At 41.4% G+C, this 16,715-nt stretch overlaps 1 protein-coding gene across 1 annotated transcript in view; it reads left to right on the top strand.

The window, feature by feature from the left end:
• The first annotated feature begins 11,963 nt into the window (after positions 1-11,963).
• The window catches only part of cntnap2b (contactin associated protein 2b), a 35,041-nt gene continuing 30,289 nt past the window's right edge, over positions 11,964-16,715 (top strand). The window contains exon 1 of the mRNA XM_042498248.2: positions 11,964-12,394. Within this exon, the coding sequence (XP_042354182.2) occupies positions 12,313-12,394 (82 nt within the window). The 5' untranslated portion in view covers positions 11,964-12,312. The remainder of the gene's footprint in view (positions 12,395-16,715) is intronic.

Below are 16,715 nucleotides of genomic sequence, written 5' to 3'. Positions count from 1 at the left end.
GCTAACGCCGGAGCTAATGCCGGTCGAGCCGCATGGAAGACGCCAACAACAGCTGTGTTTCCCGGAGTGACACCGATCATCATCAGCTGATTCATCCGCTACCCCCGGTCCATCTTACGGCGCCCACCGCTTGCATTAAGGTATGAGCAGTAGCGCTACCAGCTTATGGCCATAATAAAAAATAAATTAAGTGTGCACACGACTTTGCGAGCGTAATCCCAATGCATTGGTCGCTAAAAATAACAATGACGATCGCGTCATAAAAACGAACCTTTCTCATCGAGTGCATATTGGATTTTATTATGGAACATTAAAAAAAAAAAAAAAGACATGATGGACGGTAAATCTGATGATCCGGTTGCTCAAATGACTGTCACTGCTTCTAGTGAAGTGGGAAATTCAAATGAAGCACTGTTGGGTAAAGGTAAAAGAACTGTTAAATTGACCCACAAGGCTTATGTTGAAAAATGTGAAAGGTTGCAAAATGTAAGAAAAGATAAACTACACAAGGTAAAAAATTTAAGAAAGGTAACTGAAGATCATATGCTTGAAATTAATGTTGCAGAGGTTAAAGGTGCACTGGAAAAAATTATTTGTTTGTGTGAAGAAGCAAAAATTGCTCATGATTCTCTGGTGCCTTTAATGTCCACTGAAGAAAGTGAGAAACAGAATGTGTGGTTTGCTGCAAAAATGTTGGTTGAAAATGGTTTCATTGACGATGTTAAACAGTGGTTGAGAAATAATGAAAATGGTGGTGATGTGGTTGATGATGTTCATCCTGATGATAGTATATCAAATGTTGCCAGTAAACGTTCTCACCAAAAAAGCATATGCAGTGGTAAAAGCAGCAACAAAAGTGCTCACACAACAGCTTCTGCTCGCATTAAAATCGAGGCAGAAAAGGCTGCCCTTCTTGCTCGATCTGCAGCGTTAAAGAAAAAACATGCTTTGGAGAAGCAAGAAGCAGAACTAAGGAGACAAAGAGAGCAGCTTGAGCTTGATGCTGAAATTGCTGCATCCACAGCAAAGCTAGCAGTTTTGGAAACTGTTTCAGAATGTTCACGCAAATCTCAAGCATCCAATGGAATGAATTCATATCTACAAAGGAAAAAGGAACAAAACACAACTTTCAAAGAACTCAATCCTGCAGCAAAGTCATATGAACCTTGGACAGGGACTGCAATGTTGCAAACCGATTTCCCAGCACTTCATAAGGACTCAAGTGCACAGAACACACACACTGTGGAAAAAGGGCAGGAGTGCATCCCTGGATCAGGGCAGGAGGCACACAGGAAAACAACAGAAACGAATGGAACAACACAATGTGGAGATGCACAACATCAGATTCTTCATTTGCCAGTAAATAATGAGCAGACTGCATCAGTTGAGCAGACACAGTTGCTTTCTGCACAAATGCATGGAGATCTATGCACCATAATGCATAAACAGAATGAAATAACAGCAGCTCTTGTTCAACAACAACGCCTACTGTCCTTACCATCTCGAGACATTCCTGTATTCGACGGTGATCCTCTCCAGTACAGAAACTTCATCAGAGCTTTTGAGCATGGAGTGGAAGCAAAAGCTAACAAAGCTGTTTAACAGTTTACAAAGGGTCAGCCTAGAGAATTGGTGAGGAGCTGTCAGCATATGATTCCGGATAGAGGCTATCAACTGGCTAAAGAACTTCTGCGTGAACACTTTGGAAATGAATACAGGATTGCTGCAGCTTACATAGAGAAGGCTCTGGCTTGGCCTACAGTGAAATCAGAAGATGTGAAATCACTTCAGGCTTTTTCTCTGTTTTTGCGTGGTTGTTGCAACGTGATGGAGGAGCTTCACTACATGCAAGAACTAGACATGCCAACTAACATGAGAGCAATTATGACAAAGTTGCCATTTAAATATAGGGAGAAATGGAGGACAAATGCACATGAAATCTTGGAGAGGTGCAATCGAAGAGCTCGCTTTAAAGACCTTGTTTCTTTCCTTGAACGCGTCAAGTTAAGATCATTTCTGATCCACTCTTTGGGGACATCCAGGACACAAGTGTTTCACCTACATCAAGGAGTGTAAGCAAGTTCAAGTCTCAGCCCAAATTTAGCAGAGTCAGAGGTAACAGCTTTGCCACTCACTGCTACTGTTGTGGATACAGCAGAAGGTTCACACTCAGACCCACAGAGGCAAGACTCAATGGAAAGGTCTGAGAAAGCATGCGTCTGTTGTTCCCAGTCGCACACATTGGAGGAATGTCCAAAGCTGAAAAGAAAGAAACATCGGGACAAAATTACTTTTCTAAAGGAAAAGAGGATGTGTTTTGGCTGCTTGTGTAGTGGACACATGAGTAAGGATTGCGACAGGCGTCTGACTTGCAAAGAGTGTGGCCGCAATCATCCTACTGTGCTTCATATTTCTGAAAGGCCAAGAACCAGCACAGAAGGTGAACACTCTAAAGAAACAGTTAATGTTAAACCACCCTTTTCAGAAACTTGTGGTCACACAGGGGCCGGAAAGGAGGATAGCATTTTGTCCATTCTGCCAATCCAGGTTAAATCCATCAAGGGAGACAAAATAATACAAACCTATGCATTTCTGGATCCCGGCAGTACAGCTACGCTTTTGTTCAGAGCACCTGATGCAAGGTTGAACATTGATGGTAGAAGAACCAATTTCCTTTTGCACCATGGGGCATGAAAAGTTGTTGTCACTCACGCTTTGAATGGTTTGGAGGTGGCTGGCCTCGACAGTAACCACTTTTACAGTCTTCCAGAAGTTCTCACACAAAGAAAAATGCCTGTGACCCCTAACAACATTGTCACACAGGAAGAATTGGCAAAGTGGTCAGCATTTCTCTAACGTCCGCATCCCCTGCATAGACGCCAATGTTGACATGTTGATTGGTACCAACGTCCCTAAGGTATTGGAACCCTGGGAAGTTGTCAACAGCCAAGGGAATGGCCCGTATGCAGTAAGAACCGTACTTGGTTGGGTTGTTAATGGTCCCCTTCGTGATGGAGAGCACAGTAACCCTAAAGCAAGGTTCTCAGTGGCTGCCGTCAATAGGATTTCTGTGTGTAAGCTGGAGGAGTTGTTGAACAACCAGTACAATCATGACTTCAATGAAAGAAGTACAGAGGAAAAGGGGATGTCGAGAGAAGACATCAGATTCTTAAAGATTATGGATGAGTCAGCACAGTTTCAGGATGGCCATTACAGCTTAAAAATGCCCTTCAGAAAAGAACAGCTTACTCTTCCTAATAATCTTTCAATGGTCAAGCAAAGGTTGTTTGGATTAAAGGGGAAGTTCAGAAAGGATGAACTGTTTCACCAGGAATACACCAACTTCTTCACTGATGTTATACGGAAAGGCTATGCAGAGAAAGTGCCTCAACATCAATTGGATGGAGAAATTGGAAAGGTTTGGTATATTCCCCATCATGGTGTGCGTCATCCCAGAAAGGGTACTTTATGTTGTCTTTGATTGTTCAGCTGAGTTTAAAGGAGCCTCACTCAACAGCCAGCTTCTTCAAGGCCCGAACCTGACCAGTTCGCTGCTAGGAGTCCTCGTCAGATTCAGGCAGGAGCCAGTAGCGTTCATGGGAGACATTCAGTCTATGTTCTACCAGGTTAAAGTGGCCGAAGAGGACAAAGACTTCCTTCGCTTCTTGTGGTGGTCTGATGGTAACGTGAGCAAGGAGATTGTGGAGTATCGAATGTCAGTCCATTTGTTTGGTGCCGTCTCATCTCCAAGTTGTGCCAGTTACGCACTTAGGAAGACAGCAGAAGACAATCAAGCTCACTTTTCATCAGAAGTGGTGAAAACAGTCAAGCGAAATTTTTATGTTGATGACTGTTTGAAGAGCCTGCCCTCAGAAGAGGAAGCGGTTGTGATGGTTAAGGCTCTCAGTGACCTCTGCCTAAAGGGAGGTTTCACTTTGACAAAGTGGATCAGTAACAGCCGGACAGTGCTGCAAAACATTGAAGAGGAACACAGAGCTAAAGACTGGAAAGAGCTGGATCTGGAAAGAGATGAGCTTCCAGTGGAGAGAGCCCTTGGACTACAGTGGTGCGTGGAGTCGGATACGTTCAAGTTCAAAATGATGGTGAAAGAGCAACCGCAGAGCAGAAGAGGATTGTTGTCGATAATCTGTTCCGTTTATGATCCCTTGGGGTTTCTTGCACCAGTGACACTGTCAGCAAAGGTTATGCTGCAAGAGCTCTGTCGGAGACGTTGTGGATGGGACGACAACATACCTGCAGACATTAGCCATCAGTGGACAGGATGGTTGGAGGATCTGAAAGGGTTGTCTTCATTCAAAGTTGAGAGATGTATCAAGCCCAAGCACTTTGGACAGGCCATTAAAGCGCAGCTGCATAACTTTTCAGACGCCAGTGAAGATGGTTTTGGCACTGTCACCTACCTCAGAATCGAAAACAGCAAGAGCGAGGTCCATGTCTCCTTCTTGTTGGGAAAAGCGAGAGTTACCCCCCTGAAACAGATAACTATTCCTCGTCTGGAGCTTACAGCTGCTGTCCTAGCTGTTCGAGTTGATCAGATGTTGAGAGCAGAATTGGAGCTGCCATTGGATCAGTCAACTTTCTGGACGGACAGTACTTCAGTGCTTAAGTACATGAAAAATGAGGACAGACGTTTCCACACATTTGTTGTGAATCGGGTGTCAACCATCAGAGATTCAACTCATGTCTCTCAGTGGAGGTACATCAATACCAAAGACAACCCTGCTGATTATGCCTCTAGAGGTATGAAGGTTGGAGATCTGCTGAATGGTGGGAGCTGGATCGAAGGCCCAAGGTTTCTCTTCGACCCAGAAAAGGATTGGCCTGCAGACATCACAGAGGCCACACTTTCAGTTGATGATGTAGAGGTCAAAAGGGATGCCACGGTAAACACAGTCATCACTCAGAACTCTTCTAATGCTACAGACCAGCTTCTATCATACTTTTCAGATTGGAGGAAACTTAAGGTGGCAGTTGCATGGTTTCTCAAATGGAAGAGGATCCTTCTGCAATTGAGTCAAAAGAGAAAGGAATTGCATGCTCTTGAGTTCAACAGAAAGGATGCAGATGGGTCACATGTGTCACTGGAGATGGAGAGGGCTAAAAAAGCAATGTGTCAAATCTTGTCAGCTGAGAATCCTTTGGATGCTGAAGTTTCCATCATTCGCTATTGTCAGCAGAAAAGGTTCAAGGTGGACATTGCTGCCCTATCAGCTGGAAAATCTGTGCCAAGAGACAGTTCTATTTACAAACTGGACCCATGTCTCGAGGATGGACTTGTGAGAGTTGGAGGCCGTTTGAGTAAGGCAGCTCTACCAGAAGAGACAAAGCATCCACTCATCTTGTCAAAAGATCAACACATCTCCACACTCATATTAAGACACATACACCAACAAGTTGGCCATGGTGGAAGAAATCACACCTTGTCAAGATTACGAAAGAAGTTCTGGATAACAAGTGCCACTTCAGCTGTGAGAAAAATCATATCACAGTGCAGCTTCTGCAGACGATACAAAGGGAAGTTGGGTGAGCAAAAGATGGCGGACTTACCAAAGGAAAGGCTCCTTCCTGATCTCCCTCCCTTCACGAATGTGGGAGTAGATTACTTTGGGCCTTTGGAGGTGAAGAGAGGTCGAGGTTTGTGTAAGCGTTATGGTGTCATCTTTACCTGTTTGGCCAGCAGAGCTGTTCATTTGGAAGTAGCTCCATCCTTGGATACTGACGCATGTATTAATGCCTTACGAAGGTTCATCAGCCGAAGAGGACAAGTGTCATCTATGCGCTCAGATAATGGTACGAACTTTGTTGGAGCCAAGAAAGAGCTGAGAGAAGCACTTGCATCTTTAAATCACAGCCAGATACAGAGAGACTTATTGCAAGATGGGATCCAGTGGAACTTTAATCCACCTGCAGCATCACATCATGGTGGTGTTTGGGAGCGTGTCATTCGTATGGTAAGGAAAGTTCTCACCTCTGTGTTACATCTTCAAACACTGGATGATGATGGACTCCACACCGTTTTGTGCGAGGTTGAGGCTATTTTGAATGGACGCCCCCTCACTAAGCTTTCAGATGATCCCACTGATCTTGAACCACTCACTCCAAATCACATTCTCCTGATGAAAGGGAAACCAGTCTTATCACCTGGACTGTTTAACAAAGATGATATGTACGTGAAGAGGAGATGGCGACAAGTCAAATATATTGCGGATTTGTTTTGGAAAAGATGGGTACAGGAGTACCTCCCTTTGCTCCAAGAACGGCAAAAATGGAATCAAAAAATTAGAAATTTTGTTCCTGGAGACATTGTTGTTGTTATGGATTCTGCTGCTCCTCGTGGATCCTGGCCTCTTGGCAGAGTTTTGGAAACTTTCTCCGACAAGAAAGGTCTAGTACGCTCTGTCGCCTCTCAGGCGAAGACAAATATCTTGGAAAGACCTGTCACAAAGCTGTGCCTATTACAGGAAGCTGCAAGTTGTTAGTGTTGACTTTATGGTGACCTCTGAGTCAAACCAGGTTGTTGGTGCACAATATTGGGTATTATTTGGTACATTTTTTTGTGTGTTATTGGGATAATGGCTCTGTAATTAAATTTTGAAGGTAATTGTAATGTCAGCTGTCATTTACAATTAGGGGCCGGCGTGTTAGAGCCATTTTTTGGGTTATGTGTATTTGTGTTTATTTTTTTTTGTTTGTCTGGAAGCCACAGTAGGTGGCGCTCTGCACTGTGTGGGCAGGAATGATTAAATAGAGCAAGACGTAATTACTCAGCAGGTGTGCTGCTGAATGAGAGAGCAAACAGTTTTTTGACCGTCACGTCACGTCACGTCACGTCGGATCGTGGTCGTCGACTTTATTTATGCGTTGTGGCAAATATGTGAGCCTTTTTGTTTGTATGTGCAGTTCAATTATCGGCGCATTGTGTCAAGAGCGTTTATAAATAAATGTGGATGATTACAAGAAGTGTTGGATTCATTGGACCCGGAAGACGACGGACGCGTCAATTATCAGTCTCAGCAGGTAGCAGCAGCCCCTCAGTGGCTTAGGTTCGTTTTGTTGTTTTTGTTAAAAACAAGTCACTATAGTACATGTCAGACAACTACATGAAAAATGCATATTAACAATGAAGACTTCCTCTTACTGAGGCGTTACACTGAAAACACAAGTTAGAAAAAAATAGTATTTTGTGTGTGTGTTATTTTAAGGTGGTCTAAATCAAAGCATCAGAGACTGAGATATCTGGTATGACTCCAAAACCACTGGATCCTTCACTTTCCCCACCGAGTGTTTCTGTCTGTCTCAACCTGACTGATTGCCCCCCAGTGTCTGGTTGCAACATAGGTCATAAAGCCTGCCCCCATGTGAGTGAATGGGACATAGGCCAAACTAAAAACTCAAAGTACACGACAGATACATTTTTCCCAAAGGTGGTTTCTGACACTAAAGGTAGTTCTCGTCATCCTTGTGCTTGTTCATGTGATTGTTTTTCTGATAAGTTCGGTTTAGTGGTTATTAAATTCTACAAAAATGATTGACAGCTGTCTTAGACAATCTGTGCCCTTTTGTTCAATGGCGCTGCTCGCGATTAGTTGGATGGGTGTTTTAGCGGAAAGTCCCCCACCACAGAGAACGCCACTGCGCAGAATCTGGCTCCAAATGATGTCATGATGTAAGATGGCAGCAACCACATCCCAGATATTTTGGCTTCTGTTGGGGGAAGTGGAGATGCATTGTTCATGTTTATATGCAGTCTATGGGGACTGTCTCACTCTTGAGGCCAGCCTTAAATGGTCATCAGAGGAACTGCAATTTACATTTAAGTCTCGGAGATTATAACTTGATCTTTTTATATCATCTATGAGCTGGACTCAGGCAGATGTATAAACTGAAGGAACAGCAGCTTCCACCGCAACTAACATATCAACAACAACACTATACATAGAAGATATTTCTGAATGTATTTCACAGTCTGTATTACTGATACTCTCTATTATTAAAAGCAGATTATCTTCTTTCATGTAGGAGAGAGGAGTGTGTCATGATTCATGAGGTTAATAATCAGTCTGCAAAATAACAGCTAATGATGACCTAAATTAGTTAACTAATGTCAAGTTAACCAATGCTGAAGAGCTGATTTGACTAAAACATGAATTTAACTATAGTGGATGTGAACATTCTTTGCCTGAGCCTCTCTGAAAAGCCTGGCCATGAATTCTCTCTGTGTCTTGTGTATTGTTGATGAAGCATTTCCTGCCTCCTCCTTTTTTTCCCTTTGCAGCTCCAAGTTTTCTCTCTTGTGGTTTTCCCCTCTCTCATTCAGCCATCACTGCAGCTTTGTTTTGGATTATTCTCATCAGGGTGTATGCCATGGTGTGCTGCACTTTCCTGTATGTTGTTTGCACAACAGCAGAATTACAGTAGTTATTTTCTCATGTGTGTCTGACTGTAACTGCACTCCTACAGGCCGCAGTGATCTACAAATCTATTTAGAATTGAAGATATTGCTCAATGTAGTAATTATGTAAAGAAGAAGAGATCCGCACACCAGGAAGCTCCCATTAGGGGATTTTTAGTCTGCAAAAACAAGTGACGTTTTTAGCCAGTATGCTCTTCCTCAGACTTGTCAAGTCTTGGCTGGAGATAGCGGAAATGTCAGTCTCAAGGCTTGAACATCCATGGGTGACATTACACAAGCTACATCCATTGTTTGATAGAGTTTATGGTTCTTGTTCTTTATTAAAGGAGAAGTGTGCAAAATTTAGGAGGATTTGGTGGTGTGTGGCCTTAAATTGCAGATTGCAGCCAAGGTTACTTCCTCTCCACAGCAAACACAGCCAGTGATTTAATCCGCTACAAACACTGAATAAAGCACTGCCATGTTACAAACAGTGTAACTCTGGTGCTGCTCATTGCAGTTGGGCTTCTTGTTAAGATAGCCAGTGGGAAAAAAATGCAAATGACCGTACCTAGAGCCAGTGTTTAGTTTGACTGTTTTGGGCTACAAACGTAGCGGTGCAACATGGTAATCTCTGTTGACGCGGATCCACCCTAGATATAAACGGCTCACTCTACGGTAAGGAGAACACAACCTTTCTGATTTTCAAGTGTTTATACACTAAATAAAACATACTATCATATTCCATTTCTGCAAATTTATTCCCCTAAATCCTATGCACTGGACCTTTAACTAACACAACTATCACAAGTTTGATGCCATATTACAGATCAGATCTGATTCAGCTTTATGTTGCACATAGTAAATACCAATGCAACAAAATGCTGTTTAGTATCTATCCAAATATGCACACAGTACTAAATGTTCCCTGTGGAGAGAAATCAATAAATAGTAGGCCTATACAGGATAGAATAGGTATGGTTAAACAATAAACATATGTACATAAGTAATATGCATAGTATAAAAGTGTCTTGGGCCAGAGATCAGTCCAGTGAAATAGAATAATGGGAAGTCATAAGTAATAAAGTAGTCAATGAGCCCTGTAACAGCAGTGAGTGTTCAAAGAGGTAAACACACAAAAGTGCTGAGGTAATCAGTCCATGGAATATTGTGTTAATGTGTGTGTGTGTGTGTGTGTGTGTGTGTGTGTGTGTGTGTGTGTGTGTGTCTGTTTGGGGGATGGGGATGCGGGTGCAGTCATGGTGGAGGGGGGCTGGAGGGAGAGGTCTATTGTTGGGATACAGAGTGTATCAGGCTGACAGCTGTCCCCGAACCTGCTGGTGCTGGAGCGGAGGCTCCCACCGTGCCTCTTTGAGCGGAGGAGGGCAAACAGTCTGGTTATTGATATATTGATTTAAGATTTTGATACTTCATTTCATTGGTAATAATGTTTGGTCAAATTGTACTGCTTTTTTGTTTTTTCTTGCTTTTGTTCTCTCTAAGTGGTTGAATGCAATTCTAATGTTTTCTTAATGTGTCATATTTAATGATTTTCTGTGACCCTGTAAAGCACTTTGATTTGGCTTGTGTCTGAGGGGTGCTATATCAATAAACTTGCCTTGCCTTGCCTTGTAATATACAGCATTACAATAGATAAGACTGAACTCAAGTGATTTAAAGGAACAGTTTGAGTTTTTTGAATTGGTGTTGTATGGGGTCCATAGTCAGTGTACTACATGCGGTAGATATCAGTCAGCATGCTCACAGATTAGAGAAGCAGGCTTGGGACCGACAGGGAAGCTAAGCCATGTGCTGCTGTGGATGTGAGTCGGCGATTTAACATATTTTAGCCACCTAAAAACATAAATATCGGTTTAAAGTACACTATATTGAGAGTATTTTCATCGCTGCATTCATTCACTGTCTGATATTAAGGTAAGGCAGTAAAATACTTTTAGTATAGCATTCTCACAGGCTGATATCAATTTTTCAGGTGTGAATTTTTGAAGTGGCTACGTTTTGTTGCTGGCCCCTATTCACAGCAGAACATTGCTTCTGTGTCGGTCCCCAGTCTGATTCTCCAAACTGAAAATGTGCCGACCACCATACACTATGGATAAGTACCTCATTCAACCCTAGTTAAAAAAATCAGAACTATCCCTTGGTAAATGTATATTTATTTATATTTTGGAATATACATTTTATTTTGTAGAATGCATAGAAAAAAACATAACCCTGCTTTCACTCAATGAATGACCTGACACAGTTAGAACTGTGTAAAGAGAACTACAAACCACCACAGATAGTCTAACAGGCACTCTGTGGACAGCTTCTGATGCTGAAATTACCTTAAAAAAAGAGCACGCCACAGCCTCTTTAATCCTCTGACACCTGGATCAACATCACTTTTCTTTTCTTGCTGCATTCAGTCACCTTTCACAAGTACCCAAGCCTTTGAACTCTGAGCAAATTGATGTGATTTCTTTCAAAAACACAAGTAAAAGACAAAGCGCGAGTTAACATGAATTGTTGTGCATATATAGAAAAAAAGCTAGGTAAAACTATCCAGAAAACCTTTATGTTAATTATCATAATTAGATATTTAAAATAATGCCTCAGAATGATTCATTTTTTTGGCATTTAAAAAAAAAAAATCAGGTTAGTTCCTTGTTTTGTTTTGTTTGATTTTTTTTTGTTTGATTATTTACTTTCTTCTTTTGTGTTTGTTTGTTTTGGGGTTTATTTTTTTTTGCTAATTTTCAGGTAATTTTCTTGTATTTTTTTTTTAAAACTAATTTCTTGCTAATTAGTCATTTTTTTTAAGTTGCTCATTGCCTTCCTCCCATATTCTGTTAAAAGAGATCAAGCCAATTTGCCAAGGTTTTTAAGGCTTAAGTCAGTAATGTTGGCTTCCATTTTTTTTGTGCGGGACGGACCATAAGTGTATCAGGGAACGGCCTCCCGTCGCCACTGACCAGGGTTAATAATGATAGCCTACGCGTTGCCATGGTTACCAAATGAATGGGTTCAATTTTGGGGTTGCAGACATATTTTAGGACAAGCAAATAAGCTTTTTAAATTATACTAAATCACCCATCTGCTGTATACACATAAATGATAAATGAATAAATAAATAAATAAATAAATAAATAAATAAATAAATAAATAAATAAAAATGTATTTGGTTCGTTTGCTTTCACACCAAAAAATGTACCGCAGGGGTGTCCATCTGGACCCAGATTTTCGGGTGGTCCCGTCCCGGTTCAGTTGTTTGGTCTGCACCAGGGTTCCATAGATAGCTTTCACGGACCAAACAGCTCAGGTGTAAACGCACGAGCGCCAGTTTATCATTGGTCATATCAGTTAGTTGTCTCCTTCAATGATACAGCCTCCGCCGACTTCTCAGTAAAATAAGTTTTAAATTTGTCCTTTATAATGTGCCATATGCGGACCCTCGTGCACCCCTCTGCCCCCTCCTCATTTCAGGGAGCCCTGTATTGTTGTAGCAGCGGACGGTACCAAGTGCACCGCAGAGTGGGGGTGTATTGATTAGTCCGGCAGCTCAGCGGTGGAACATCTTCTGTGTGTCTGTGTGTCTGTCTGAACATGCACCTGGAGCGCGAGGCCCGTCCGCAGCGCTACCGTGTTCGGTTCACAGGCTAGTCCCGGAGGTCGTCGGCCAAACCCCGCCGGAGTGCCGCCGGCCGGGTTGATAAGAGAGAAGAGATAAGACAATACGAAGAGGGCGGACAGCCATTGCTTTTTTCCTTTGGCTGCTAATAAAGAAAAGCAGCGTCTCGGCTGTGTATCAGCAGGAACAACAGACAGCCCGGCGGAGGGAACACCGCACCGAGACCCGCCTGGACCCGCTAAAGTGACGGTGTGGATTTTCTGGGAACATGTCTTATGTGACAGTGCTCTTGTTGCTGCCAGCTCTGTGTAGCATCATCAGCACCTCCAGCGCTGCATCCTCAGTATCCCGTAAGTAGGCTAATACACACACACACACACACACACACACACACACACACACACACACACACACACACACACACACACACACACACACACACTAGCAACCGTGGCTAATTTGGTGGTTTGCTCGTGCTGGGGCCAGTGCAGCTCTGTGCAGTCATGGATGTGGACTTCAGCCAGGACTCAGCATGAGGCCAAACCACCAGCATCAAAACAGCCGGACTGGGATCATGCAGTATTGTTCTAATGATGACACACAAAGTAACCTTATCCCACGTTAGTGAAGAGGAAAACATGTTTTTTTTAAAGCACGAATGGAATCAATCTACTGTATGTAGCCTTCACTTTATGCATGGTGTACAGACTTCTGCAAATATTGAGCTAGACAGCACAACAGTGCTGTCCAGTTCAGATTTGTGCAAAATATCAATAACATATCAATATCAGTTGTGCAAAATAAAAATGAGAAATCTGTAGAACCCCACACTGTGCATGGCATTCACTTAATGTACCTGAAAATAGAAGGAGCCTTTTATTCTTATTATTCTGGTGGGTTAACACCTATTAGCCCCTATTTAGCAGTCAATTTTAGCAGTTCTAAACTGTAAATGTGTACACGGTAAGTCGATTTTGGTAAAAAAATTAATGATAGAATGACAATATAAAAAGCATTTTTTTCCCCTTTTTTCTTCCTTTTTGTGATTTTCCTTTCCTTTTTTCCTCAAAGCTCACAGCAACATATTGCATATACAGCATTGCACAGTCTATTGATTGATCATTTAAATTTCATGTTAGATTCAAGTCTTACCGATTGATTAATCCCTAATTTATAGTAATTATAGTTATATATTTAAAATTATGTTGTAGAAAAAGAATGAACATATATGTATATATATTTTTTCGTGCTTATTTTAGATCATTTTCTTGTTTTTGATTTCTTTTTTTGTGTGTGGGGGGGTTATTTTCAGGTAACTTTCTTGTAACTTTTTACTAATTTCTTGTTATTTTTGGGCCATGTGTATTAAGATGATCATTGCCTTTTTCCCATGTTGTTGAACAATATCAAACCTTTTTTTCAGGTTACAAAGCAAAACATTGCATATTCTTTGTCAGTATTGCATAGCTTGTCGATTATATTTAACATTTGATGAAATTCTTAATGACATTTTAATCAGTTGTCGATTAATTATCATCACTAATACACACTATATAAATGATTTATAACACTCTATACAATGCAAGCAGATATGGAGACAGTGTAAGTGTTTATCATTGTACTTGTTGGGGTGTAAACAGTTGATAACACAATATAGTTATGATCAAAAGCTCAAGAACCACTGCTAAATAGCCCTGCGGTGACATCGTTCAGCCTGTTCTCATTCTGAAGCTGTCAAATACCATGGTTTTGTCAGTGATTTCCTACCTTTCGAGGCAGGATGGTACGCGGATGGGTGGCGTCAGTTGATAACACGGTATGATGGACCCTGTCTTTGCTGTATATACATTGCTGGATAGAGTCAGTTTGAAACACTGCAGGTAACGACATAATATAAGGAGTTGGAGGGAGCCAGGTGTTTGCGTCCCATATGAGTGTAGAGGTAAACAATGATTTTTATCCCGAAATTTAACCATGGTCTTTTTATTGCCTAATCACTATCAGCACTATCATACCTTGCTTTTGTTGACATCCCGGTGTTGGTTTTCAAGCGCTTTTGTTGACCAAAGATAAATGTTTTTTATTTGTCTAATCCTAACCATGTGCATTTGTTAACATCCCAGCATTGGTTATCATGTGCTTTTTTATTGCCTGAAGATAACCACAACCCTTTGTTGTCTTATCCTGACCAATATTCCTATCAGTACTTGGAAATTATTCAAAGCTTAGCCGTAAAGCAACGGGACGTGGGTGTGGGAGGGCAATTGTGATCCATTATATTGACATACGCTAATCAAAAACCTGAACCAGACAGACTGGACTTTGATAAGACTTAGCGCTGCTGTGTGAGTGTGTTAGAGAGAGTGATGGGGAGAGGGAAGAGAAGGTGAAAGGTGGACTATTGTGTATTTTTAATAACTCAAACTAGGGCTGGGTGAAATAGCTAAAAATAGTATCACAATAAAAATGCTGATGTCAGTCAATTTCGACAATTATCACGCCAAAAAAAAATTGTCTGATGTGACTGAGGCAGAAATCATGTAATCATGTGGACAAGAAGATATATGAAAGTTTTCTTTGTGTTAACTTTCGGCATGTTATGTTATATGATTCTAATGATAATTGCCGGTTAGTCAGTCACATTAACTTTCGACCCTACCATTAGCATTAGATAAGGTGACCGTATAGCTACTATAGGGAACGTTACGTGGTAAATTCAGTATAGTCTCCCCCGCTAAGTCTTTTACTTTACTTTTTACTATTTCAAGAAAAGTCAGTGTGTTGTACAAGATTTAACAAGACATATTATAATAATACATGTGACATACTATTTCTCCTTGTCAGAAATTTTCAAGTAAACTCCATGGTTTCTCACACGTTCATTTATTTGTGGTGGCCCACCATGATTAAAACACCTGCAGCCATGTATTGTTTTTATGTCTTTGGGTAGATAATCCCCCTTGTCAGCTACCAAACTCTGTGTTGGGGCAAAAGTAATGCCTCATGTAGTCGTCCAATCAGGCTTGTGAAAAACACACGTGATGTACAGTATATATGATTATCTGTTAATCCATCAGTTTTTGTATGAATTTACGAATGTCGCTTTCAGTTACTTTTGCTTTAGAAGCAGACCTTTATTAAAAAAAAAGACATGAGGTATAATACTGCCTTTCCTTTTAATCCACAACCCCAATACCTCTGCATTTCAAAGCACTGTCTATTCAGAGTTGGTGAAATGTTTGATGTTTTGTGGTGTACATGTTTTGACTTTTATTTTTTGTTGGCTTTGTTGTCAGACAACCGGCCAACTGTATTTATGTGTGGAATCATGCCCAGTTTCCAGCCTTTGGTCTCCTTGGCTGCTGCACTGGTTAGGTTGCAGTGACAGTCAGTTCCAATCCGGTGGAACCCTGTTTCCTCCCTTAGCAACTTCATTTTGAATCCCTTCAGCATGGTAACTATAGCCTAATTCCCACTGGACCAAAAACCTGCTAACACCTGCTAACATCTGTTTTAATGCAATGGGAATGCGTATGATTGGCATTCACACACGGGTCAAATGACTCTGCAGTAGACACCGATTTTTATCGCCTCCGGCTCCGATCAGCATCGATGGGAATACAACACCTGAGTGAATGCAGTAATTTCAGATCCTTAACCAGAGAGATGCAATGTTATTCCGTCTTGAGTTACTAGGGGTGTAACGAAAAATCGTTCTGCATCGATGTATCGATTAAATGAGCAACAACGACGAAACATCTATGCAAATGTAAACATCAATCCATATCATCCTCTTTCAGGCGCACCCTTATTTTTAAATTCTGTGCCACTATCACACAGCGCCCGGCAGATGATGGCGGGCAGCCGAGAGAAAGATGATGAGGATAACAATGTTTACTCGGGAATAAATCATCAGTGTGGAAATGTTTTGTTTTCATAAAAACTGCGAGTCAACAGACAGAGCACGTCATACATAAACAAAAGGTGTATTCAGGAAACACGACATAACTGTTGGGCCACTTCACAGACTTCTTGCTAACATTACGTTAGCTGCTCTGTTCCAACAATGTTGACTGAAAAAACGTCATTATAGGCTGAAAGCCATACGTGCTGTTTTGTCAGGAGATGCAGATCACAGGGTTTGCCTACAGCTATTTTTTGTGATGACTTTCTCGTTAACGGTCATTGGTAAAAGAGATTCATCCTGTGCCATCATTTTGTCTGGGATTTTGCTCAGTCATTGTCTATTTGAGATATTTTAATGATCTCTGGAGAGACCTCAATATGTCATATTTAAAGGAAACCCCCCAAAAATATCAACGTGATCTGCCTCATATTAAATAATGTAATAAATAATGTTCAGCAGTAGTTTTGTCCCTACATTTCAATTTAACACATTAAGACAATCACCAGTTACAACTGAACGCTCACCTGGACCTTGAATTGGTGGGCTGATTTAGCCATATACCTCTTCATACCTACCAACATACATGCAAGAGAGAGAGATTCTCCTAATTTTGTCTGTCACCATAGTTCTTTATTAGATTATTCTCTGATCAGGAGATTTCTGAAAACATATTTTTAAGGTCGTTTGTGTGTGGGAGTTAACTGCTTATCTAGGTGCAACCCTGCAATTACTTACCATGAGCTCCTTCTTCCAGTCCTTAAAGG

The sequence above is a fragment of the Plectropomus leopardus genome, chromosome 12 (genome assembly GCF_026936395.1).
Source record: "Plectropomus leopardus strain MGB_pleo_1.0 chromosome 12, ASM2693639v1, whole genome shotgun sequence".
In the NCBI taxonomy this organism is placed as follows: Eukaryota; Metazoa; Chordata; class Actinopteri; order Perciformes; family Serranidae; genus Plectropomus; species Plectropomus leopardus.
Note: the sequence above shows the minus strand (reverse complement) of the source record. Positions and strands in the feature narration are given on the sequence as shown.